The sequence below is a fragment of the Phlebotomus papatasi genome, chromosome 3, assembly GCF_024763615.1.
Source record: "Phlebotomus papatasi isolate M1 chromosome 3, Ppap_2.1, whole genome shotgun sequence".
NCBI lineage: Eukaryota > Metazoa > Arthropoda > Insecta > Diptera > Psychodidae > Phlebotomus > Phlebotomus papatasi.
In genome coordinates, this window is record NC_077224.1 from 18,003,919 (window position 1) to 18,029,490 (window position 25,572).

Consider the following 25,572-nt stretch of genomic DNA (forward strand, 5'->3'; position numbering starts at 1 on the left):
TTAAAATTTGTGAATATGAATGGAATTTCGCTATAGTTGGAGCAAAATTAACTAAATAATGAAACTTAGATATAGAAAATATATAAATATAATAATTTAATACTGTATTTATCATGAAAACAATGACGTTTCCTAGAGTAGCGAAAAATTTCCATTTGGAGCAGGTTTTGAATTAGCTTAATTTACCCTAGATCTTGAAAAATTCAAAAATCTATTTGAAAATCCAAAACAGAGACTTTCTTACTTCTTAATACTTTCGCAAGGTGGCGGAAATTACATCCTGTTCGAATTTCGAAGTGCTCAAGTATCAAAATGTGACCGTCTTCACATTGCTGTTAGGAAAAAAACAGAACTATGGCGCTTACTGTTCTTGTTCCATTATTTAATCACTCCATAATCACTGAGTAACTCTTTTGCCAGCTTTTTAGTGTGATATTTGATAAATTTTCCCCACCTTTTTCGAAAATTTAGTATGCAAATTCGAAATTGAATTTGAATTCTTCGAACATCAACAACTTTTTGTGCAAATAGAGTTCCATTTACCTTTTATCCAAGACACTATTGGAGAATCAAACTTTCCGTACAGAAGTAGATCTTGAAAAATTCGAAAATCTATTTGAAGATCCAAAAAAGAGACTTTCTTACTTCTTAATACTTTCGCAAGGTGGCAGAAATTACATCCTGTTCGAATTTCGAAGTGCTCGAGTATCAAAATGTGACCGTCTTCATATTGTTGTGAGGAAAAAAACAGAACTATGGCGCTTACTGTTCTTGTTCCATTATTTAATCACTCCATAATCACTGAGTCACTCTTTTGCCAGCTTTTTAGTGTGATATTTGATAAATTTTCCCCACCTTGTTCGAAAATTTAGTATGAAAATTCGAAATTGAATTTGAATTCTTCGAACATCAACGACTTTTTGTGCAAATGGAGTTCCATTTACCTTTTATCCAAGACACTATTGGAGAATCGAAATCTACTTCAGTTTGGGCTCAAACTCGTGCAGCTGAAAAGCGCACAGAGGAGGGATTTGCACTTCGGAGTAAAGGGACAATTGTGCAAGCAGGATTGCTTCAGCAATGATCTCACTTACTTGAGCGCGGATGATGTACCAGAGCACACATAAGGTAAAGTGCCCTCAAGTCGACCGGTAGAGTTATTTATTCAATTTATTTATATTTGCACTAATATTTGGCATATGATCTAATATTAATAGGTCAATTATTCCATAAGTAAATACGAATCAGTGACAATTTTATAGAAATTCACCATTAAAACATTCAAATATTGACCACCGGTCGACTCGAGGGAACTTTACCTCGACTTACTTCGATGCGAATATATGTTGCTCGCATGAAGTATAGAGGTAAATTAAAAATTCACTAATATACGGCACTCATCCCTTGAAGAGCGCCGTGCAACATCCCCTAGGCATTTAATCATGCCTGAAAGCAGGTTCGCAACAATATACAGTAGAGTTCCTCAAATTTGAACATTTGGGGGGTATAGATGTCATTTCTCACTCCTCATAAATTTGAACAATATTTTCAAAAACGTAACTGAATTCATGTTAAGTTCACTTTTCCTAAATTAAGGAAAATAACTTGAGAGAAATTTATCAATTAACCTTGTTGTTAAAAAGGTGGAATTTGTTGAGGAATTTACGATAATACACGACAATATTGAGGAAACATCAGAGAAAAATAGTTTTAATTCAGACTCCATGTAAAATTTCTTTTACATAGGGGAAACTGGGGTACCACCAAACACCTTTGAAAGATGCGATTTTGACTGAATTTCCTAAGAAAACTGTGAATTTTAGAAAAATGTTGCTTACCCCATGTTATAGTCTTAGGTATAGGCTGCATATTAATGTATACAAGGATTACGTGAAGCACTCCAATTTTCCGTAAAAAGGAAAATTGTATCACCATGCATTTTTCGCTTTTTTCCAACCACCCGGGGTACCACCAAACACTTTCTGGGGCACCAAAAAACACCTCTTTTTCTCACCCATTGAAGTTATTTTGGGCATTCACCACAAGTCTTAATTATAAAGAATGTGTTGAAAATGTAAATAATTCTGAAAAAAGCACTGCAAAATTTAGAATGAGTGACTAAAATAGCAAAAAACTAAAGCACTGCACACCGAACATATTTTTAAATGGATTTTTCATCATTTTGACAACATTCGACTTCTGACTGGAAAACAGCGCCACTAAAATCGAGGCAAACATATTACCTAAAGTTCAAATTTTGCGCGCTCTTCTGATTATTTGTAATAAAATCGAGAAATCATTCATCAATCCTTGATTAAAATCATTTAAGAATCATTAAAAATCATTTAATGCAAAATTGGGTTCTTGAAACTATATTTCTCCTGAGTCTTGAATGAAAATCCCATGAACGGATATAAATTTCTGAAATCGAACAAAGAGGGAGATGAAGAGTAAGAAAGATAAGAGGAAAAATTTTGCCATTCAACCTACCCTCGCGACATCTGCAATTGTGAGAAATTTGCCTGTTTGTTGGTGCCACAAACTCTGTTTTGTGATGGATTTTATATTCTTTTAAAAAAATGTGAACATTAATTTCTTTATTAGATACATAAATATTATCCCAAAACATGTAGGAAAGCACCGATGTAGTGAAATTTTACTTAACTTGTTTTATTTTCATTTGCCAGGTCGATATATAAATGACTAAAATTATCAAAATCTCACAATTTTATGAAAAATTATTTTTATTTCTAAAGTACGTGAACTATCTTGAAAATTCTTTTGCTGGACAAGCATCCCTATAGAACCTATGGTTTCGTATAGGTCTTCTCCTCTAAGGTGTAATACTTATTTAAAAAATCACAGTGTTTGGTGGTACCCGTGTTTGGTGGTGCCCCAGTTTCCCCTAACCTCATATTTTATATTTTGAATGCAACCGTCGGTCGTTTAAATTTGATGAACTCGACTGTATTGTTTTCCATTGGTCAGAGCTTCCAATTTTTTCTTTGCGAACGATATTATTTTAAGGTATTTAAAATTACGATTTTCTTTTTTGTTATTTAGTAACAGAAATGATAAAAACTGACCAATCAGTTTTTAAATTTGAATAGGAAAAGCTTTACTCAATAAATTAAGCTCCATATATTCTTACGATCTGAGGAAATTTCCGAAGAAAATTAGAAAAATATTAAATTGTCCCACTTTTCCTACACAAATTAATTTAATAGAGATTTAAATCAGCGACTTTAATCATCTTTTGAAGAATTCGAGGAATCCCTCTGTTTATGGAAGATAAATTTAAGAAAAAAAACCGTAGAAAGATCACTGACTGCGAATTCGTGGAAAAGAAATGAAACATCATCCCCAAAATTTGAGAACCAACAAAATTTGAGCCGGAAAAAAGAAAAAGCAACCCCAATGTAAAAGAGATATTAAATAACGCATTGCCAATGAAATTTTCTTCCCAATTTGTTTGCACACCTCTCTTCGTGCTTCTCTGCGCGACAAACATGAAGAGCAGACGAAGAGTTTTGCGTCTGAAGGACACTTGAATCCGGAAGATTCCCAGCCCATGGAAAAGGTGAAAGATGAAAAGACCAAGAGAGACAGACATCCTTCAATACTAACAAATTCAATTCACATCACGTAATTGTTAATCTCTTTTTCTCTTATTGAGAGCACACTCCATCCCAAATACCACACTCAACGAGGATTTTTCTTTCATCACACAATTTTCTCATTCATCAATTGATTAAGTTTCTCATAGTTGCTGAGTTTTCCGAGGATTTCCGTATAGGTATGAAAAAAAATGGATGAGACTTACCAATTGTTGTGACAACGGTGCTGGAAAAGAAAAGTGCTTGACCGAAGCTCCAATTGAGTTCACTGGACGAAGCATTCTTCAGGATTGAAATTCCCCGTTCATTGGCACTCACAACTTCCTTGAGAAACGCCTCAAGATCATCATCTGCACAGAGAGAGAGAGAAAGGAATTTATCAAGTCTGCAGGAAGTTCCCTTCGAGCTTTCAAATATAAAGCAAGTGAAAAAAAAATCCCACCCACGTTCATTCTGAAAATTCCTCAAGAGTTATGAGCTTACATCTCTTTGCTTTTTCTGGGAGAATATTTAATAAAATTAATGTGCAAGAAGTTTGTCAACTTTTCGCTTGCGTCATCGCACAAAGATTCCCCTCTATTTCATTCTTTAAAAAGACTCAAAAATGAATCTTTAAAAGTTTTTGGTCAATGAGATTCTTAACCCTTCAATTACAAAATTCTGTTACAATTATTCAATGTTGTTATAGTAAAAAGTTTCTTAGAAAGTCTTAAATAATTTGTTTCACTATTTTTGGTAGAAATATGTTTATTAAATTAGTTTTAGACGCATTCTGGTTTACTATTTTATTTAAAATGTTTCATAAAACATCCTTAAAACGAATAGAACTATTATATTGTAATAAGGTTAATTAGCAGTTATGACCCAAATAGCAAAATCTACTCATTGCGATGTAAATTTAAGTAAATCTAACGTATTTTCTAATTAATTTTACGTTATTTATATAACAAATATTTTTACCAAATTCCAAAAATCTCATAGACGTAGTTTACATTTTATTTAAGCTAATTTCTAGTATTTTCCCAAATTATGACCCAAGTAGCAAAATTTATTCATCACGATGTAAATTTTAGTAAATATGACGTAATTTATAATCAATTTAGCGTTTATTTATAGAACAAATATTTTTAATTAGAACTGAGCCATATAATAATCTAATTTAGCTTTTCAATCTGTTTGTGTAGCTAAATTATATTCAATTCAATTTATTGGAAAATAATAGGACAATCTGTCCTCTATACAATTAGTATAACTTCATATTCATGGTAAATTTTAAACAAAAAAACGTAAGTAAAACTCATGTGGGGCACGAGGAGCACGCGGCACCAACAAATCTAAGGATAAGCTCCCTCTTCCGCTCGCGAGGTAAATTATTCCAAAGAACGATTCCCTGAACAAAGGGAGTCGCGGCGAATGCGACAACCTGAACTGGGCACACGGAGATACGAAGCCCTAGTTGATGATCCAGTCACCACAAGCTCCGCAAGATACCGTGGCATACCAGCACATAGTAACCGTGAGATAAAGTCTACAGCACGAGTCTCCAGATAAGGAAATAGAGGAAGACCAAGGATTGAATCCACCCAAGGAGAAATATGATCAAACTTTCGGAGTCCGAAGACATACCGCAAACAAGAGTTAAATGCCCTATTCAGTCGGGCCTGTGTTTCAGCGTTAGCACTGAAAAATAGTTCAGCCCCGTACGTGAGGAAAGGGACAATTAAAACTCTAACTAATAGTAGCCTTGTACCCTGAGGCGTGAAGGACTGAAGGCGTCGCAAAGTGAGGAAAACTTTCCTGCAAATCTTAGACGCATGATCAGACCATGTCAAAGTTTCATTAAAAATAATACCCAGGTTCCTGGCCCTTGAAGTGAAAGAAATCACCTCATTTGAGAGATAAACTGGGTGAGAGGATTCCTCCACATGGTGTGAATGATTAAGGCTTGAGATTTAGCAGGATTAAGAAGAAGGCCGTTGCAGTCAGCCCATTGACCAACTCTTGAGAGATCATCATTGATAGCCTCAAACGTGTAAAATGAATGGGACGGATCCCCAGAGCAGTACATCTGAAGGTCGTCTGCGTATAAGTGATAGCCGCAATAACAGAGAACTTGCGGAAGATCGTTAATAAAAAGTGAAAATAAGATGGGTCCTAGAATTGAGCCCTGAGGGACGCCCCGAGAAATATCAAGCGCATCCGATATTTGTCCACCAGACCCTACAGTTTGGGAGCGAGACGTAAAGTATGAAGCAATCAACTTCACTGACACATCAGAGAACCCAAATAAGTTAATGTTACAAAAATGTTACATAAATATATTACAATTGAAAACTACTGACTTTCTAAACTCTAAAAGTTGAACAGTTTCGATATAGGCCCTAACGACCTATATAAAAATGATGAAAAGAAATCCAAGGGGGTAAAAGTTGTAACTTTTAGTGAATACTAAAACGCGAACCATCTCAGAATCCATGTCTCCGAAGGACACGAAAGAAAACCTATGACCTTAAGATTGCAACATGTTCCACAGTAACAATGCCCACGAAGTAAGTAAGAAAGTAGTCTCAGATAGTTTAGATTGACGGATGGAACGTACCAACAATCGTTCAAGCAAGGCAACGGACCAGCTGCTGATTCAACCACTTGTCCCCCCTTGCCCTATCAGCTGAAGTATTGGGGAGATCTGAACCAAAGCATTGCATCGATGTAGCTCCATGGTTACATAAAATCAAGACCAAGGCAGAAGTCTCACAAGAGCGCTTTGGACGCAAAACTTTTGTCGTGAATCGGTCAGGCATCTTCAGTAATGAGGGAGCTTGGCAGATGTTTATTGAGGAAGGCAGAGCCTAGTCATTCTGCCAAATTATCGGTTTTCAAAGCTGTGCTCATTCCTATTATCACCTATGGTCATGAGATTTGGGTAATGACGAAAAGAATAAGATCGTGAATACAGACTGCGAAGATGAGGTACCACCGAGTGCTTTAGGAAGCAAAATCCCACAGAAAAGCTGTGCAATGCATTGTGAAGAAGCGTTGACTTCGGAGCAGACGTAGGACAAGGTGGCTGAAACAAATTCAGGATCTTTCCTTGGAGCGCCTTTGGATGGACCGCGAATGTTTTTCTAACATGGCGAAGGATCGACAAACGTAGGCTACTAACCTGGATGTCCTAAGCCTTCGACTCAGCTAAGGATAAGCGGTTGAAAGTGAATGAAAAAATTAACTTTCCTGATACTGAAGTAGTAATGGATCAACAGATTGGATTTCTAACTTTCGTATGGTAAGTCTGTTGTCATCAGTTGGTTAAAAAAAAGATAGTGGACTGAAGTGAAATTTACCATTTGGTAATATTATTGTAATTATTACCTCCACATAACGTTGAAGTTACTCTGTACGGTAACTTTGTGCTGACTTAATTTTGCTACTTGGGATTAATGTATAAGATATTTAAGAGTCTTTTAAATCTTCTTTGCTCATTATAGGTACCTAAGGGTTTAGCTCTAAGACATTCTAAGATTATAAGTACTGTGTTAACGAAATTTGCTCATGATTACAATATCTGGCACCATTGAACAGACGCAAAATTGCCTAATAATCTACTCTCATTCAAGAAACTCCTCGTCAGACAATGTTTATCAACATTTGTGTTTTTTTTTTTGGCTAGATATATAATTTCTCTAACCTTGTATGTTGTACTTGGCTGCAAAAGTGTTTCTGTACAGTATCAACTGTCGACGGGCTTCAAGTTCAGTGGGTGATTCGATACTCATGAAACTAAGAGCACCGAGAATCAGAAAAAATGCATAGAAAATTCCAAAAGCACAGAGATAGACATGATTGCGTCTGGTGAACTTCTTATAGTGAATACCATCGTAATGCCATTCTCTTGCAAAATCCAATTTATCACGCTTCAAACGAATCTCATCTGCACGTGCTTCAAATTCATCAGTAAAATCCGCAAGAAGTCCATCAATATCATCCGCTGGGGCAGAATCCCTAGTCATCTTGCGCTTATCCATCTTGGCAAAACTGATCCCCGTGAACAATGAAAAGGATCACGTACTGACAAACTTCAATTTCAATGCAAATTTATGTCTTTAACCTTTAAGTGCACCAGACACCTTGAGCAGCCCCCCGGATCAATGTTACTGACCACTTAGACACTTTCTTTTCTTTTTTATCTCACACGAAAGAAGATGAGAAACAATACAAAAATGATGATCTTGGGGCTTTGATGCCAACAAACGCGTCAAATGGGAATCAATTCGTCGCCAAATATTAGCCAAATTCTTTGGCACATTGACTCAATGTCTATGCAATTTTCCGGATTTTGCAAAAATTTCATATTTATTGCTCTCAAATGCCGCACACGAAAAAAGACAATCACAGTGGAAAGAAAATCTCAAACCGCACTAAATTTGCTGAGAAGAAAATCACTCTTTTCTCAGCACTTAATCTGTCCACAGAAACAGACAATTACTCAATGACTTTGACTAATATATTCCACCCAACATTTATACTACAAACCCATGGCACAGAGGAAGATGTCAGGGAGACTCAGCTGATAAGGCAGAGTCTCTTCTGATAAATGTCCGGGGAGGCAGTTGGGCAGAAAGAGAGAGAGAGACTGGGACAAGAAATGTAAATTATGTAATGTAAATAAGTATGTAAAAGCTCAAACTGCTCTCTTCAGCATCATTTACATTCACAAAATAAATTTATGGGGTGTTTAATGAGAATAACATGGAAAAAGTGCTTGAAAAACTAAAGTTCAAAGATCCATTACTTGTTTAATTTCTATTCCAGAGAAGTAGTGCGTTGCAGCTTAAATTATTTAAAGAAATCCTAAAGATTAAGGCGGATTAACCACTTTTAGCAAAATATTCATTTAGAACTCTGGAAAAAAGTTCACAATATGGAAAAGTTTGTCAAATCATTACTTTGGCCAAATGGATTTTGTTAAAAATTTGTGAAAAGAGTGTCTTTCTATATCAAATGTGATAAAAAAAATTTTGTGAGATTGATAAACAACATCCTTTTGACAATATTTTGACAAAATTTTAACAAGATCGATTTCTTCGCTTAACAAACTTCTTTTTCGGAGAAAAAGATAGCTTTGACCACAAGGGATTCCCTTTTCAACAAACAATGGTGCTATTCCAACGAAAAATTTAAAAGGAAAATAGTAAGGTGGGGTAACTGGATCGTTTTCCGAAGAGTGCTACTTAAACGCTTGTTTTTGGACTGATGAAATTCTTTTTTACTTCTTCTAAATCCATAGAATTATTCACTGTTTCATTCAAAAACATAATATAAGAAAAAATTATCAAAAATATTAAAGAAAATTTATAAAATAATGATAATAATGAAATAAGTCAGCATGCACTAACTGGGTCGCCTTTTCGCTAATTCACTTTTAATTAAACCTTTGGATTTACAATACTTTTTTCTCAAGGAAAAAAAAACGATAAATGTTTTCAATCAACCAGTTTTCATTAGCGAAAATATCACTGCTAGAAAATTTTAATGAAAAACCCAAGCTGATACAAGATTGAAATGAGTCGATTACACTCACTTATTTAATGGATAAAAATATTATTTTTGCTTTTTCTCAAACTTGAATAGTTATATTATGTTACTTTAGTGACTATATTACGGAAATAAAAATAAAAATATTATTTTAAGTGGATTAGTCATAAAAGATCCAGATAGCGAAGCGCCCGGATTAGCACACTTGACTGTATCTTTCTCCTGAACGTTTTTTTTTAGTACATGACTGTTCTCATATATACTTCTGCGTGATCTATTTTTCTTTGTGTTGGTTCCTGTCTCGACTGTTTGGTGGTTTTAGAACACGAAAAACAGTGGGAAAAACAGTCGATGCAGGATCCCACAAAAAGATAAGTCGATAATACAGAAGCACTTGAGAATATTCATGTACTAAAAAAAAAAAGTTCAAGTGCAAGATTTCCCATTTTTCATTTGAATAGCAGCCTAAATCCTCGATAATTTGGATGACATTTTGCCCCATATGCCCGATTAAGAGAGATCTACTGTATACAATTCACTTAATAATGGAGTTATTTCAATTAAAAATAAAAAGAACAAATCTTTTATCTAAAACATCTAAAATGTTTATTAGTACATCTCCTTTTTTATCTGCTTCTGCATTATCGACTTTTCTTTGTATTGGTTCCTGTTACGACTGTTTGGTTGTTTTGGATCACGACAAGGACTAAAGGAAAACACTCGAGACAAAAACTAATAGAAAGAAAAGTATATCACACAGAAGCAGATCAGATCAGTCATGTACTAAAAAAATGTACAGGAGAAAGATTTCCCTTTTTATTTTCATTTGAACATCGCAAAATACTTTTATGATGGACATTTATATTTTTCAATTTCAAAAAGCTCACAAAAAGTCACTTTTAAAGTAATAACTTCACATTTCAAATATCTGAGAGCTGAGTGGCTTTTCTTCGCAGAAAAATATTTTTCACTGGGATATGAAAACCAGAAAATTATCAAGAATTATTTGACATTACTAGTAACTTTTTCTCCGCGTGAGGGCACTGTTTCTTCCGCAAGTGGTGCTGGCAACCGTTCTTAATTTTCCATTCTAATAATTTTTTTTTCTGTAAATTAAAAAATATCCCTCTAATTACTAAATTGTACCTAATTCTAACGTCACAATTATATCAAAAGAACCTAACGTAACCTTCGAGTGATATGCTTCCGCCAATGGCGCTAACAACTGTTCTCAATTTTGCATTTTTAAAGCTTTTATTCTATAATTTGATTTTTCGGTCAATTAAAAGGTCTGCTGATTACTAAATTGTATCTAATTCTAACATTACATTGAGTTGCTCAGGGCAAGAAAACTTAGATCATTTTCTACGTAATAGCATTCCTTCTTCCTCTAGTGACACTAAGAACTTTTTTTAATTCTAAATTTTTTTTTCTGCCGTTTAAAAATCTTCTTGATTACTAAATTTCACCTAATTCTAACATTACAATTGAATTGACGAAAGACAAAAAAGTCTAGGTCTTCCTCTACGTAGAAATATAGTTTTGTCTTGTTCGCCATTAGAAACTGTTCCTAATTCTTAATATTTCCGAAAGTTTTATTCTTATTTTATTTATTTTTTCTGTTAATTAAAAATTCTTTTGGTTAATAAATTTTATCTAACTCTGACGTTCCAATTGAGTTGCTCAGAACAAAAGAGTTTAGGTCTTCTGGTGCGTAAGGCCATTCTGTCATCCTCTTGTGACACTAGAAACTGTTCTCAATTCTTAATTCTCAGAACTTTTATTCTAATTTGATTTTTTCTGTCTTTAAAATCTTGGGTTTTTCTCTGCGTAGGAACATTGTTTCTCCTATGGTAACACTAAAACTGTTCTCAGATTTTAATTCTCAGGCTTTTTATTCTAAATTGATTTTATTTTCTCTCAATTGAACACCCATCTGATTAATGAATTATGTTTAGTTACTTATAACCTTACAATTAAAATAAATCAGACAAATAAAGGCAATATTATCCTTTCTTTCAAATCCTTTCTTTAGGCCCTTAGAAAATTTAACAGTCCAAAAATCTTTGTCGCAGAATACAAATAAACCGTCAAAGGTTGACTTAGGGCTTTAAAGATTAAAGATTTATGTGTCAAACCATTCATAAAACATTAGAAGAAAATTAGAGAGAATTTTACCGCATACCTTGTGCATGACAAAAACTCAATATAAAGCAATTTGAAATACCTTTCTTTGCCACTGTAAACCCTTTTGGCATCCTAAAATAACATAAATTTTTTAAGCTTCTCCTAAGTCAGAAAAACTCTTTGAGCATATTTGTTTTTCATTTCGGTTAATAAATATATTCAGTTAGTCAAAAAAATAAATAAATACAACTCTGTGAAATTGTAGAAGTCGTGAAAAAGTTGTTATGCGCTGAAAGTTTATTCAGCAATGTTGAATTTTATTAATAAAAGTCTTTATGGAGAAGATTAAGTTAAGAGATAAAGCAACAAATTTAGGAATTTAAAGAGTACTAAGGACTTATATTGATTCCAAAAGATGTTTTTTGGTAAATATTGGCAAAAATAAATTGAATTTAGAGGTTATATATGACATAACCTCACAAAAATTAACCTCAATTACGAGAGTAATAAACAAAAGAAGTCCTATGATTTTAGTCTAAAAGCTTTTTTGAAGCATTGCGGCAATTTTGATTAATTCCTTGTCAGATACAGAATTTCAATTTATGTGAATTTATTAAATCAACTGCAAAAAATTATACTTATCAATCACAATCAAAAAATTTCCATTTTTAATTCAATAAAACGTCACTCTCACTCACGATTTTATTAAAACCGAAGAGAGAATAAATTGATTTTGTTTTACTGAAAGGTCAATCGTGTTAAGAGAATAATTAACATTTTAAAATTCACACCAACAATTCAAAAAAAAAACCACCCCCACCATCCCACATGACGATCCTCAAGAGGGTAATTGTGGAAAATTCATGGGAAAAATATTATCTCAGCTTTAAGAAAGCCCACGTAATATTATCAAGGTTACTGCAAAGAAAATTTCGTTCAAATTCAAGTAAATATTTATCCCCGTGAAATGGAAAAACATATTCTTTGCTCTTTCGTCCTTTTACAACCCACTCTAGTTTAGTGTATTTCCCTCCAAAAAAAAAGGGCAAAAGTCTTGTGAGAAAAGCTCAAAATGTTCTTGGGTTGAAAGTAAATGGGTAATTCTTTCTCACAGTCACTTAAACCCTCTACTTCTTAACCCAAATTTTCTAGTCTTCACCCAATTAGCACAGATATAGCTGGTGAAAAATTAGCATTTTATTGCTTGATCTCCTTGGAATAATTTCAAGGAGCAAGCAGTGCTTGAGACTTATGTTACTTCTGGGATTTCTCAACGCATTAAAATAATATTGTTCAATAAACTTTTTGGTAAGAACCTTAACAAAGTTTTAAAATTGATATTATAACGCCGAAGTGTTTTATTAGTCTGCAATATCTACAGCCTTTTTATTCTTTGAAAGTTAAAACATTTTAACAAAATTTTTGGTTTATCTATTGTGCAAGGTCACCTTTTTGATCAGGAAAATTTCACACAGGCTATGGTTTTAAATTATTTTTTTATAGCATAAATTTTCATAACCTTTAAATTATAAATTGAAGTATATCTATCGCAAACTACAGATTAAAAAATTCATGGAAATTTGATTAACAGAAAAGTGGCCGAAATTGCAAGCTGCTCGGAATTGGGTACACTTACCCTACATACTGTCACATAACCTTGAAGTTGTTTGATTAAATATAAATTTGAATAAAAAAAGATTCCTAAAACTTAGGGAGTAGCAACACTTGTATGATTTTAATATGAATTCTTGATAATTTAATCTATTTTTACCATTACGTCTAATATATTTTTCCAAGGGGGAGATATTTGGGTGAGAATGTGTACACCACTTCCAAGTACTTCCACAATTTATATGGAAGAGGCCTTCGCACCTCCAAAACTTCGCAACACTCTCCAAAAAGGGGCAAATACTTCCAGCACTCCTTTCACTTCATACACTTCTCATACTTAGAAATCAGTAATTTATTTAATCTGATAAACAATCTAATTAAGAAAACTTTTAAAAAATGTAAAAAAAAATTATTTTTACACATATTTTTAAAATTTTTCTTTTATTTGGATTTTCTAGAGCCAGATGAAAGGGTTTATTAAGGGGTATCAATATATTTTGAATTTTCCTAAGAGTAGTGAAGCTACTTTTGGAAAATAGAGTCTCTAAAAAAAATGTAATTTCATTTGTAATTATTGAAACTGTGCTGAAAAGTCTGCAAGAGACTAACAGTACGAGTGCAAAAAACTAATTCAGTACTTCACACGTATCTTCACTTTTTATTAGGCTTGATTCTCACTCTGGTTTCAAAATCCTTTGAAATTAAAAGGAACGGTTTTTGATCATTAGGTTTACTAAAACCAATTTTTGCAACAAGCTTGGTTATTTTTTTTCTGGTTTTTTTCGCTATTGCTATATTAATTAGATCAATTTCTCATCACCTGTCGACAATCGATCTAGAAAAGGTTCTTCATCGCAACATAAGAAAAGTGTACCACGGATCGGAATGTTAAGAGACATGCTCCATATTTAGCTGAAAATATGAGACCCAAAATACTATTTGATAGTTTTTCATATGCCAGCAGTTAATACATTAGTGATTCATTTAAGTATTTACGTGTATTTACACTTTTGTTATTTACGGAAATTACTAATATATCGGTTTAAATTTAAAAATGCAAGGATGCAGTGTGTTCCACGGATCAGAAGGGGGTGAGCCACGCATCGGCAGACGTTTTTGTTGAAGATTCATTGTGCTTTCTTGGCATCCAAATCACTCTACAAGGCTTCAGTGAAGCTTTTTCGTCACTCTTGCACTGTGTACTGTATATTCATACGAAAAAACTTTTAAAATTGTCTAACTTAATGAAATTCTCACTGGTAAATAGTTCTTCCACAACAAAAATATCCAATTATGGCTATGAAGATGACTTGAGCGCGCTGCGCGTAATTTTCCATGAACACAAGTATGCTGATCCGAGGAACAAATGGAACCAAACGTACTTATTCGCAAAAAATAATTTATTTTCCATTTTTATTGTCGATATAAATAAAAATGTGCACTGATAGTGAAATTAGTATCACTAAGTACGAATTTTTTTAATTAGCACAGTTTTGTAAATCATTTTAATCAAACATAATTTCTCATATTCTCACAAATTCTCATGTGAAATTTTAAGAAAGTGATGATTGGCATATTTCTGGCTAAGACTCTGATACAGTGATTTAATAAATGAAACAATTAATAACAATTTTCTTAGAAACTGCTTGCGAAAATTGGTTCTGTAGATTAATTATGAACCAGCATAATGCATTTAGTTAAAAATCATTGCTAAAATGCAGCGAATAATTTTCAAAAATACATTTTATTTCGGGATTCCGATACGCGGGATAGCTTTTCGATCAGAGGAACACTGACGATCGCTGGTACCTTATTAGGAGAAAAAGAGGCCACATTTAGAAAGTTCCCCTTATTTCTTAAAGTGAAATAATGTGGCACCCATGTAAAGAGCTTTTAAACACATCCAAGCTTTTCTAAATAGCGTAATACGATATAATTATTGTTTTCCAACATTTTACCAATTTCTTCAATTGTTATTAGACCTTTCCAAAATTAGTCTAATATAAAATATTACAAACGCATCTTTTCGTCCTTCATTTGGTAAAAGTCCTTAAAAGCACAAAACGACTTTTTTTTAAGAATACTTTTGGCATTGAAGAGATGTAAGACACTAAAACCTTTCCAGTATATGCAAAAAGTTAAACAAAAAAAAATGATGGAAGTAACCTATAGGATACCCTTTAACGATATTCGCGAAAAAGTCCCACGAATTTATGCAATCATCCTTATACATATTATTTACGATAAATTAGAAAAAAAATTATATCAAATTTATTCAAAGTCAACTGCAATAGCTATGTCATTATTTGCGAGCCATTATATGAATTTGAAATTCATGTAAAAATTAAAGAAAATTATTATTTAACTGAATATTTCCTCGGAAAAATTACAATACAATTAAGCTATAATAAATTTGAGTGCATTTGCTCCATTTATAGTTATAATCGAACTTAAAAACTTCAACAAACCTTTTCAATTTGCCAACCGAATTAAAAATCTCAACTAAAAGTAACGTAGTCTGAAAAATACGAAATTAGACAGAAAAGACTTTATATTCAAGTACTCCCACTTCCAAAGACTTCCAAGCACTTCATTTTCACCTGTACACCACTTCCGACCCTAATATCTCCCCCTTGTATTTTTCCTATATAACCAAGAAAAATCTATTTTGTGAATTTTATTGTTGGCTAATTTATCAGAATCTAAGTTTTAGCTTGATTGTTCTTATAAAATATTTGATATTCTATCAATCACGTTCTATTGTAATTTCCCTTGCATAATATTTTGAGGTTATATATTCTACCATAACCGCATTTTCTGAAGGTAACCTCATTCCAGTATTACAATGTTATCTTAAAAAGCCCAATTTAACTAAAGTTCAAATAGAAAAACCATAAAAATGAAAATTAAATTGCATTTCTGCTAGAAATATATTTTAGAATTCTGTTACAAATGTAAAGTTATGTTAAACATAACCTCACAAAAATACCACAAAATTGTCGTAATTTCTTAAAAGATTGTATCCCTCAAACATTTTGTAAAAAATAAGATAAGGAAGAGGTACTTTTGCGTTATTTAAAAAAAAATAACGCGAATGTTATGTGTTTAAGAAAAACACTTAAAAATTTTCGGTTCATATTTGCTTGAGGATTTTTTGATTCTGATTACCCGTTAATAAAATTAAACAAAATTGATATCGTGCATAATAATGAAAAGTATCAATTGAAATTAAAGAAATTCAATTTTTTCTATTCTTCCTTTTTCGGATACGTTTAGGAATCTTAAATCAATCTTAAGAACATTTTTTCAGAGTCAAAGGTTAAAATGGCTCCAAGGAGTGTATTTCTCAACCGATTGGGACAGGGTTAGATTCATTGGAAAGATCTTTGAAACGCTGAGTGAGAAGTCTCAATCAGTCGATTCAAATCTCAGTCTAGTCTCTATAAATAATGTTGTACAACTTTTAAGTACATGTACATGAAGTTTAAAGGTATTTGCACACCCTTGAAAGATTCTTTCATGAATAACTAGAACAATCTTTCATGAACAGTTTCATTAAATAAATTAGTAAAATTCTCCCATTCATTGTCACATTCCCCAGAGTCCTACACTGCTTCTCTTATTTCCTACAATCGTGGTTAATCAAACAGAAAAGAGTAACAGAGGAAAATGTTTGTTGTTCCCATTGACCAGAAACTTGAATTATTCTCCCACGAAGGTTTGTTAATAATTCCCACACCCCAAAAAGCAAAAAAAACAGTCTAAATGGAGGGTAGATGGGGTTGAAATAAATATCAAAATGAAAGTGGAAATAAAAGCACTCACCATCAACACATGGATATTTCTTGAGGAAGTTACTTCTGGCAAGACTGAGCTTCTTGGAAAATTCATCTAAGCGTGGTGCTTCGATGGCTGAGAAAATTGCTGCTCCAACCACGAGGAATAAGATGTATCCACCACAGAGGAGAGTAAAACGAAATTTACCACTCTTTGTGGATGTTGCTGTGGTGGATCCATGGTTGCTCTTACCACCAAGTGGCCAAGCCCCCAGTAACATGATTCTCCACTATCTTTTCTGACCTAGAGAAAACAGAGGAGGAGCTCATATCGATACAGTCATTCAAATATTTACAAGAAATTGAAAGAGAGACAAGCAAATTCAAAATAATGCCCGGATATCACCAGATAAAGACCCTTATTTTGTCATTCACGTTCACACTGAGTGATGAACTCCAGTGACTCAAGGAGAAGGTTATTAATACAAATATCGTCGCATGCATCACGTGATGTCGTATCTGCATTATAAACATTTTTCTCACAATTTCTTCAGTTTAATTAAAAATAATCTCTAATTAAGAACAGAAAATCTGAAATGAGTTCCTTAAGTTTAATTTTTATTATCAGTTACGACAGTTGCATTATATACTAGAATCACAATGCACAATCGACAGTTTCTGATGGACACGACGATTTAATACTTTGAACCCAAAACAATACCTCAACAAAATTCATCTCTCTGCTAATTGGCTGCCTCAAAATGGGTAACCAAACAACGTCATTCCTGTATATTGATACCCAAAGCAAAGGATTTTAGCACAGTTCCCACTAAAACCACAACATTCAGCCTCAGAAGATCCCCTTACATTGAACATGGACCATTTTGGAGAAGAATTTGGTATTTGGATTAGAAAATATCTTGGAAACATCATGAGAGGTTCAAGTGTTATTGCATCGTCTGGGTCAAATATACTTCGGAATATAAATCACATACACTGCTAGAAATCATTTCAAAATACCAATTATTGTATCTTTAACCTACTGCAAAATTTTATTTAAAAAAATGAATGTACTAGTAAAATATAAAAAATAAGATTATTAATTAAATGAATTAAATAGCAAATTTCGAAAATATCCTTTATTGCATACTGCCTTTCTAGTGCTATTCTAATGAAAAATTAACATTCTTTTATTGTTTTTTTTACAGTTTTTACTGTTCTCAAGTGCTTCTACAGCTTCTACATAATCGACCCTTCTTATTTATAATGATTCCTGTCACAGCTATTTTATGGTTTGTAGAACACAGCTAGGTCTGGGGAAAACAATCAAGACAATAACCAACACAAAGAAAAGTCGATAAGGCAGAATCACTTGATTACAGTAATGTTCTAAAATAATAATAAATGTCGCAATGAGTTACTGATAAATGATTAGGAACACGATTTTATTTCAGAATAAGGACCTATATCCGGTTATATGTAAATACACTTGGTCTCGGGACTATGCAATGCGGGTATAAAAATTTACTAAATGCATAATGACATTTGCGCGGTTTTTTTTTCAATCCTGAAAATCTGCTTAATCCCCGGATCCCACGAATGTGAGTATGAATTTTTGAAAAATTTCATGTGTTCACGGTTTTGTAACACAAAGCAGAAGAGGAATATTCATTCAATATTCTTACATGAAATATATTCAAATTATAATAAAATATATTTAAAAGTTCGAAATGTTTCGAATTAAAATAAAAAGTGTTTTGGGCAAATTTATAGAAATTATAACAGAGTGTGGAATAAATCATTTTAGGAACGAACCGGCTGCGTTCAGTAATAACCTTTCGCGGAGAGACAAAGCCACTCCAAAGCCAAGCCAAACCTATTCGAAAATCTACCGGAAACCTAAAGTGCAAATTCATATACCCGCCACTTCAGCACTGATTGTCCTGCCATTTCGAATTTGGATATTCTTGACACTTCAATTGTAAACAATGTCAACAACAATGTGTAAATGTTTGCTGAGTAGTTTTGAAAAATATCAGGATGGCAGAACGTTTGGATTGCATTAAAATAAATGTCCTTTTTATGAACTTGCTCACTTTTGTGTAACTCGTCGGTTTAAACGTTCGAACTTCCAACGGGTTTTTAGGTAAGTTCTCTCTGATATACCTTCGAATCGGTAAAGGAAAAACCTCAACCGGAGAGAGATCTCAAATCTGGAAAGTTATTACTGAACGAGAGAATTAAAGGAGATTTCCCGAAATTTACCGAGTTATAGCACAGTCGATCAATAGTACTTTGTACAAATTTGTTCTTAAAAAATCTCTAAATTTATCAATATTTAACTTGAAATTTCAAGGACTTCTAGAATGAATCTGAATCCTGGAATAAAATGCATATTTTCACATTAATATTTATATATTAATTAATTAGCGTTTTCACTCTGGAGGTTGATCACTAACGCTAAGACGGCGATGGCCGCAATGTATTTGTGGGTTGAATATAAGTATTTGTAAATGGTAGATGTTCGAAGAATTCAAACTTATTTTCGAATTTTCATACTAAACTTTCGCACAAGGTCGGGAAAATTTATAAAGCATCACGCTAAAAATCTCGTAAAAGAGTTATTCACTGATTATGGAGTAAATTAAGTAATGGGGCAGAAGCAGTAAACATCGTTGCTTTGTATTTTTCCTCTCAACAAAATTTTGGTAACACATTTTGACACTTGAGCATTTCGAAATTCGAACACAAAGTACTTCAGCCACCTTACGGAATTATCAAGAAGTAAGAGTGTCTCTTTTCTGGCTTTTCAAATAGAACTTCGAATTTTTCAAACTTCTGTATGATAGTAATTTCTATCTCGATTTGTATCTGTCTTTTTTAGTGCGCAAACATGTTTCTTCGAAAACTCAAGGAGTAATGTTTGAATTTTTCGAACATCTAAGCGCAGAATCAGATACGTTTTGTGTTACTTAACATGTTCTTCAATTACGATTTTTATTCAATAAAACTTTAAAAAGGCTCGGCTTAGTAAGATAAATTGAATTTTCGTTTTGGTATACAGCTTTATTTTCTATTTGAGGATGAAAAATGCAGAAAATGCACCTCTAGGGTATTATAATATATTCTTTAACAAAGAAAAAAACAAAAACAAAAAATAGCTATAAATGATATCCTTTTAATTTTCAATTCAGTTAGCACAACACCTTCCTTTTCATGTAATTTTCATAATCTGTATCAATTTCCCAATAATATTCTAATTGATTGATATTCTTTTTAGCAATACGAGTACACTTTTCAAAACAACTACGAAAAGTTTCTAAATAAAATAGCACCACTGCTGCGTTATATTCTAGCCGAGACACACTTGAGAATATTATAACAAATTATAAGAAGATTTCATTTCAGACACAAACCACAAGGAAAAATTTCAAAAGGAGGAATTGCCGAAAAAAAGCTATATGTCAAACTCTCGGTGTAAATTCCGCATATTTTGGACTATAATTAATAGAACAGAACTTTTCCATTATAAATAATAAAAAATGCAATATTCCAAGGCTTTGATGTTCAAAGTCATAGAATACTTTCTAGTAAAAAACTATACAAACTGAAGTTGTAAGTTTAAGTTCATTGCAAAATCTTCTAATTTAATGACAAACAAACACTTGTTTTTAATTGCATTTTAAAGACTAAGAATAAATTCATTCATAAAGATTTAATAGACTATTTTCAGCAGTGTGAACCACATTTACCAATTTTCTAGAGAATTTACAATCAAGCAAAAATAGATTGAGAGACAGAAATAAAGCTAAATCCCAAATATTTTCCAAGACTTCCAGCGACAGGTGTGAACTTTCCACAACAAATTCCTTGTGAAATAGTACCATTTTAGAATGGCACTCTCATTGAGAATCTATTTCGAGAATTTAATAATATCTCATGAGATCTCCCACACAATCTTAGAAATTTATTTTTAGACCAAACTACACAAACGTCGTCATTCTCATGTATATGTGATTCATATATTAATCACTAACAATTAGCAACAATCTATTTAGTTAGCATCACCAAAAGTGATAGTAATTAATTTGCGGGAATGGAAGAGAAAAAAAAGAAGAAAATGCCTTTAATTAGAGATACTTAATCTTGTGTCCATCATCAAAAAATCATTACCAGAGTTCGGTTGATGAGTGAATGAGGAAAACGTTGGGAAAACACCATCAACTGACCGATGATTGGATGTAAAATGAGATTTAGGTGCAGAAGTCACAGTGTATAACATTTCACTTTAATTTCTAATCACAAATCTGTCCACATTCAATATTTTATTTATAGAATGCAGTGCATTTCCCTATATCACACAGAATCCCAAAAAAAAAGAACTGAAAATATGAGCGAAAAATGCAGAGCGTCTCCGTATTAGGAATGAATCGTTTGGGAAAGAGAAAATACTAAAGGAGATAAAACTATATATCTCACAGAATATTCTATTGATTTTTCCCATCCTCAAAAATTATATCAAACACACCCATTTTTCCATGAAAGAAATGATATAGACAACCCAATTTTTTGCCAAGTTGTACAAATTGAGTTGAAATGTGAAGAAATGTATTTTTAAAGTTCCATCGACTCTTTTTTTTTTATTGGAAGATAGTCTATTGAATTCTCAACAAAACAGCAAAATAACATTGATTGACGGAAAGGTGTGTTTCCTTCAGAGAAAAAAATTACATTAACCAAACAAGGACTCATGAAGAATGCATTATTGGTAATATTATTGAGTTTAGAGTAAACAAGAAAATATAAAAGAAGTGATGGAAAGAAGCTATATAAGAAAGGGGTGGCAAAGCATCCGAGGCTTTGCGAGCTGCTTAAACTCCCGAGAAAGAGCTCTGTCTTATATACCTTTCCACATGGGCCTCTTCATTTTTCCATACTTTTTGCATAGAGGCACTGAAAACTATTGGCAAGTTTTTTCCTAAAGAGAATTGACTTATCAGACTGATATATTTCGAAATCGCGCTTTAAAAGCCATATAAAAATAGATATTTCATAATGTTCGCCGAAATAATACAAGAACTACGAGCAAATTTGTTTCAGTCGTAGTGCAATATCTGCAAAATTTTTACAAGCAAAACTGAGAAATAGCTTCACTTTTTATTAGGCTTGATGGGCCCCTGCCTTTCCACAAAATTTTCTAGTGCATAGGGGAAAGGCTCATAATTTTGTCCAGTTTCTTATTTTGGACACTTTGAGGATAAAATTGGACACTAAAAATAAATTGATTAAAATTATGGATTTTTAATCCAATATTTGATGAATAATGAATTCTATCTAAATATTTGTTCTTTTTGGAAGATTTTGACACTAAATACGTTAAATTTTGAATATGATTTGAGTTGAAATTGCTTTGTTGAAAATTCAGTGTGAGCAATTGCTTACAAGAAATATGACAGAACTTTGTGTTTACTTCAGTCTTATTTAGCTGTGATGAAGTACTTACAATGTTTCTTCGCTTTTTTTGAGTGATATTATTAAATATTCATTGAAAATTGTGTTGATTTACGTTAGTGGTGATTTGTACATTTGACCTGAAGTGAGATTTGCCTTGTGAATTAGATTTTTCGTGTGAAAAATGGGAAAATTTTTGAGACATTCACCAGTGAGGTGATGATTCTTATTTTGGACAGGTGTTTTTCTCACGAAATTTCGTGAAGTTTTAGCTTTTGTGATGACTAGGTTGGACAAATGCCTGGAGAAACAAAGGAGCATCATCTCTACGAAAGAGATGTAGCGAGAAATGCCTTGAAAGGCTCCCGGAAAGGCCAGGTAATGAGCGAATCCGCACGTACTTGGAGTACCGAAGTCAACCACTTTAATAAATGATATGGAAAGTTTCCGGGCTTCTGTGACATTCTACGTTTCCCTTACATGAACAGGAAGAGGACTTGGTAAGATTGGTTCATGAAATGAAGAACAATGGGCATCCTGTTGAGGCGGATTAGCTGTCCATATTTACAACCAAGTTGTTCAAATTAATAACCAAGTTGTCCGAAATAAGAGAAAAATTCACCTCTACATATCAATACATTTTTAAACGTATTAAAACTAATTTTAGTAAATATAAGACGATAAATAGCTTGCTAAGTTTCTAAACAACCCTTCTGAAAAGAGAGTAACAAAAAAAAGACAATTAGTATCGAAAATATCGCATTTCAAACTTGTAACATCGATGCATATAAGCAGACTGGGCAAAATTATGAGCCCTTACCCTATTATCAAACTAAATTGATTTTTTTTATGTATTGATATTAGTTTTAACTATCAATATGAACTAATAAATAGTATGTAATTAGGATAAATTAAAACCGTTGATTAATTTTGTTATTAAAACAAGATTATGATAAATAGTTAATTTTTATAACTATTTTAATTTAAGTAAATAATTACGACTAGCTAATTAGCTAATTTTTAACTATCCACTTTTAAAGGGTAAAGTTAAAAAATAACGAAAAAATGCAGTCACCCGCAACGATGACTCAAATTACCCCTCCAAAAACATATTTTTTGACTTATCTCAAAATTGGTCTAAGCGATTTCGTTCATTTTTTGGATATGTTTTGGAAGTAATCCAGCTTAATTAGATAGACACTTATGCCCTAGACAGACTTACGACTTAAGCCGAGATATCGCTTAGTGGAAAATGATGGAAATGTAGTTTAACCATTATTACAAATATAATTTCGCTAAGCCGTCTCTCGGCTTATCCTCAGGTCTGTTGAGGCCCTTAGTCAAAAAACTAGTATCTAAAATTAGACCAAATGAGAATATGAGTCGAAGAACACCAGATAAATTAAAGCTCATGTGAATACAGGAGAATACATCTACCTGACATGACGGTGAAAATCAAATGAGGAGGGTCACACAGGATCAACTTTATCGATTTGTCAGGTGCTAAACAGAATATATACATTCCACCTGAAGAAGTTTCACGAACATGTAAGGTACTTATAGTACTTGGAACGATTTTATTGATGGTACTACATGCCATCTTCCCCAAAGAGGTAAATCATGTGGAAGTAAAATTTAATAGGGGACCCTCATCCCTCTCAATTTTCATCCTTCTACGGGGAATGCTGTAATGTATCAGAGAGACGCAAGAAAATATCCCTCACCTTCAAAAATGAGGCAAAAAGTCACCCTCTTCAATGTTTAACAATGATTTTCGATGTAAAACACCCCTTTTGCATTTATCTCAGCTTTTCTATCCATATCTTTGACCTTTCCTGTCACTCTTGTGGTCAAAAAAGGCTTTTTCTATTAAACTTCTTTTTTTTTGTGCTGAACCTCAAAAAATGAAAAGATGAAAAAAAATTATTATAAAACTTTTCTGTTCCTGTAATTTAATTTTTGTCAGTTGGGAAAGTGCTTGTGACAAAAGTTGATGAAAGAAAAGAATCCCAAAAACGCTTTTAAACTTTTTTTTCTGTGCTATACCTCAACATTCTTGAAATTGTGTCTCTTACACTTTCCTATTTTTCTATATATATAATTTTTCTAGGTCTACCCGGAGGTGAAAATGCACAACTGAAAGAAAAATTGTATTTTGTAAATTGTCATCGCTGTGAATTTTCTTCCTCTTTTCACATGAAAGATCTCTCTCTGATGTCTGCCACTGACCAGGATTAACTTATTCTTCAAGAACTTTACTATCATCATTCACTGTCGCATTTTTTCTCCCTGCTATCATTCGCTAATGACTTTAGTTAAAGTTTTCTCCCAACTTTTAAATTCTGTTTTTCATCACATTCAGCAACTTTTCCCTCACGATCAATAATTTACATATATACTTAAAGTTAGCGCATTTCAGCTTAATATCCAAAAATAACAGCAACAATAATAAATATAATCCCAATTCGGGGTAATTTTATGCAAGAGAGCTCAAAAATATTCTATCCACTGGGAAAATGTGGCAGAATTTTGCCCCAAATCTGTCTCTCTTCAGCAATATTGTCACTGTAAAAGCAATTTTTCACAATTTTCCCTAATAAATGTATCCTGTTATATTCAAAATGATTAGCACAAAAATGCAATTGCAAATTATAATTGGAACAAATTAAAGAAACAGTAAATAAAATAGAAAGATAATAATGATATAGACTTTCCTTTAGAATTCCTCAGCATATAATTAGGTTATTCTTTATTTTGTTTTATCTCGACAGTCGCTTTACTGTTTTATTAATTATTCACACCATATTAATTTCCCGAGGGCAGCCGTGCATATGTCAGACATAAACCGATGTCACATATTTCGCATATTTCTAACAAAAAATATCATAGAGAGTAAAAAGAAAATAAAGAACTTAAATTGATGAAAATTAAGAATCATAGGGGAAGTGGGGTACCTTTGAAATAGGGCTTTTTCCTATTTATTAAATGGAACTGGATCTCAATATAACCTAACTGCACAAACCAAGTGTGAAGCTGAAATACAATAATATAAAACCCAATTCCAATGGAAAATAGAAGAAAAAGTCGTGTACGTTTCCTAGTTTAAATGTACCCCTCTTGACCCTAATCAAGATTTCATAGTTTTAGTCAGCAAATAAGATCATATTGATCTGTAATCAATCTCTAATCAGTATGAAAAATAATTTAAAAATTTTTCCTGAGAAATGAATAATAATTAATAATAGTAGAATAGATAATCATAATTCTGTAAGATAATTATTTAAATTAAAATTTACTTTTTTTTCTTCCTAATTATCTTTACTGTAAAAAAATTCTACAGTAAGAAAAAAACGGTAGAATTGAAACAACTCTATCGCCGAGTTGAATTAACTCTACGAATATCGATGTAATTATTACTCATTTTCGATGTAAAATTTCATCTCGACTGATGTATATGC

The 25,572-nt window shown here is 32.6% G+C and overlaps 1 protein-coding gene across 2 annotated transcripts in view; it reads right to left on the minus strand.

Annotated features, from left to right (window-relative positions):
* LOC129807909 (potassium channel subfamily K member 1-like) overlaps window positions 1-25,572 on the minus strand; it is a 57,679-nt gene that overhangs the window by 12,261 nt on the left and 19,846 nt on the right. The window contains exons 2-3 of one of the 2 annotated variants that reach the window (XM_055857511.1): window positions 16,713-16,967; window positions 3,824-3,967 (exon numbers count right to left, since the gene is read on the minus strand). In XM_055857511.1, coding sequence (XP_055713486.1) covers window positions 3,824-3,967; window positions 16,713-16,944 — 376 coding nt within the window. In that variant the 5' untranslated portion in view covers window positions 16,945-16,967. Of the gene's footprint in view, window positions 1-3,823; window positions 3,968-7,302; window positions 8,112-16,712; window positions 16,968-25,572 lie in introns of those variants that run through there. The other variant, XM_055857510.1, reaches the window with a different exon arrangement.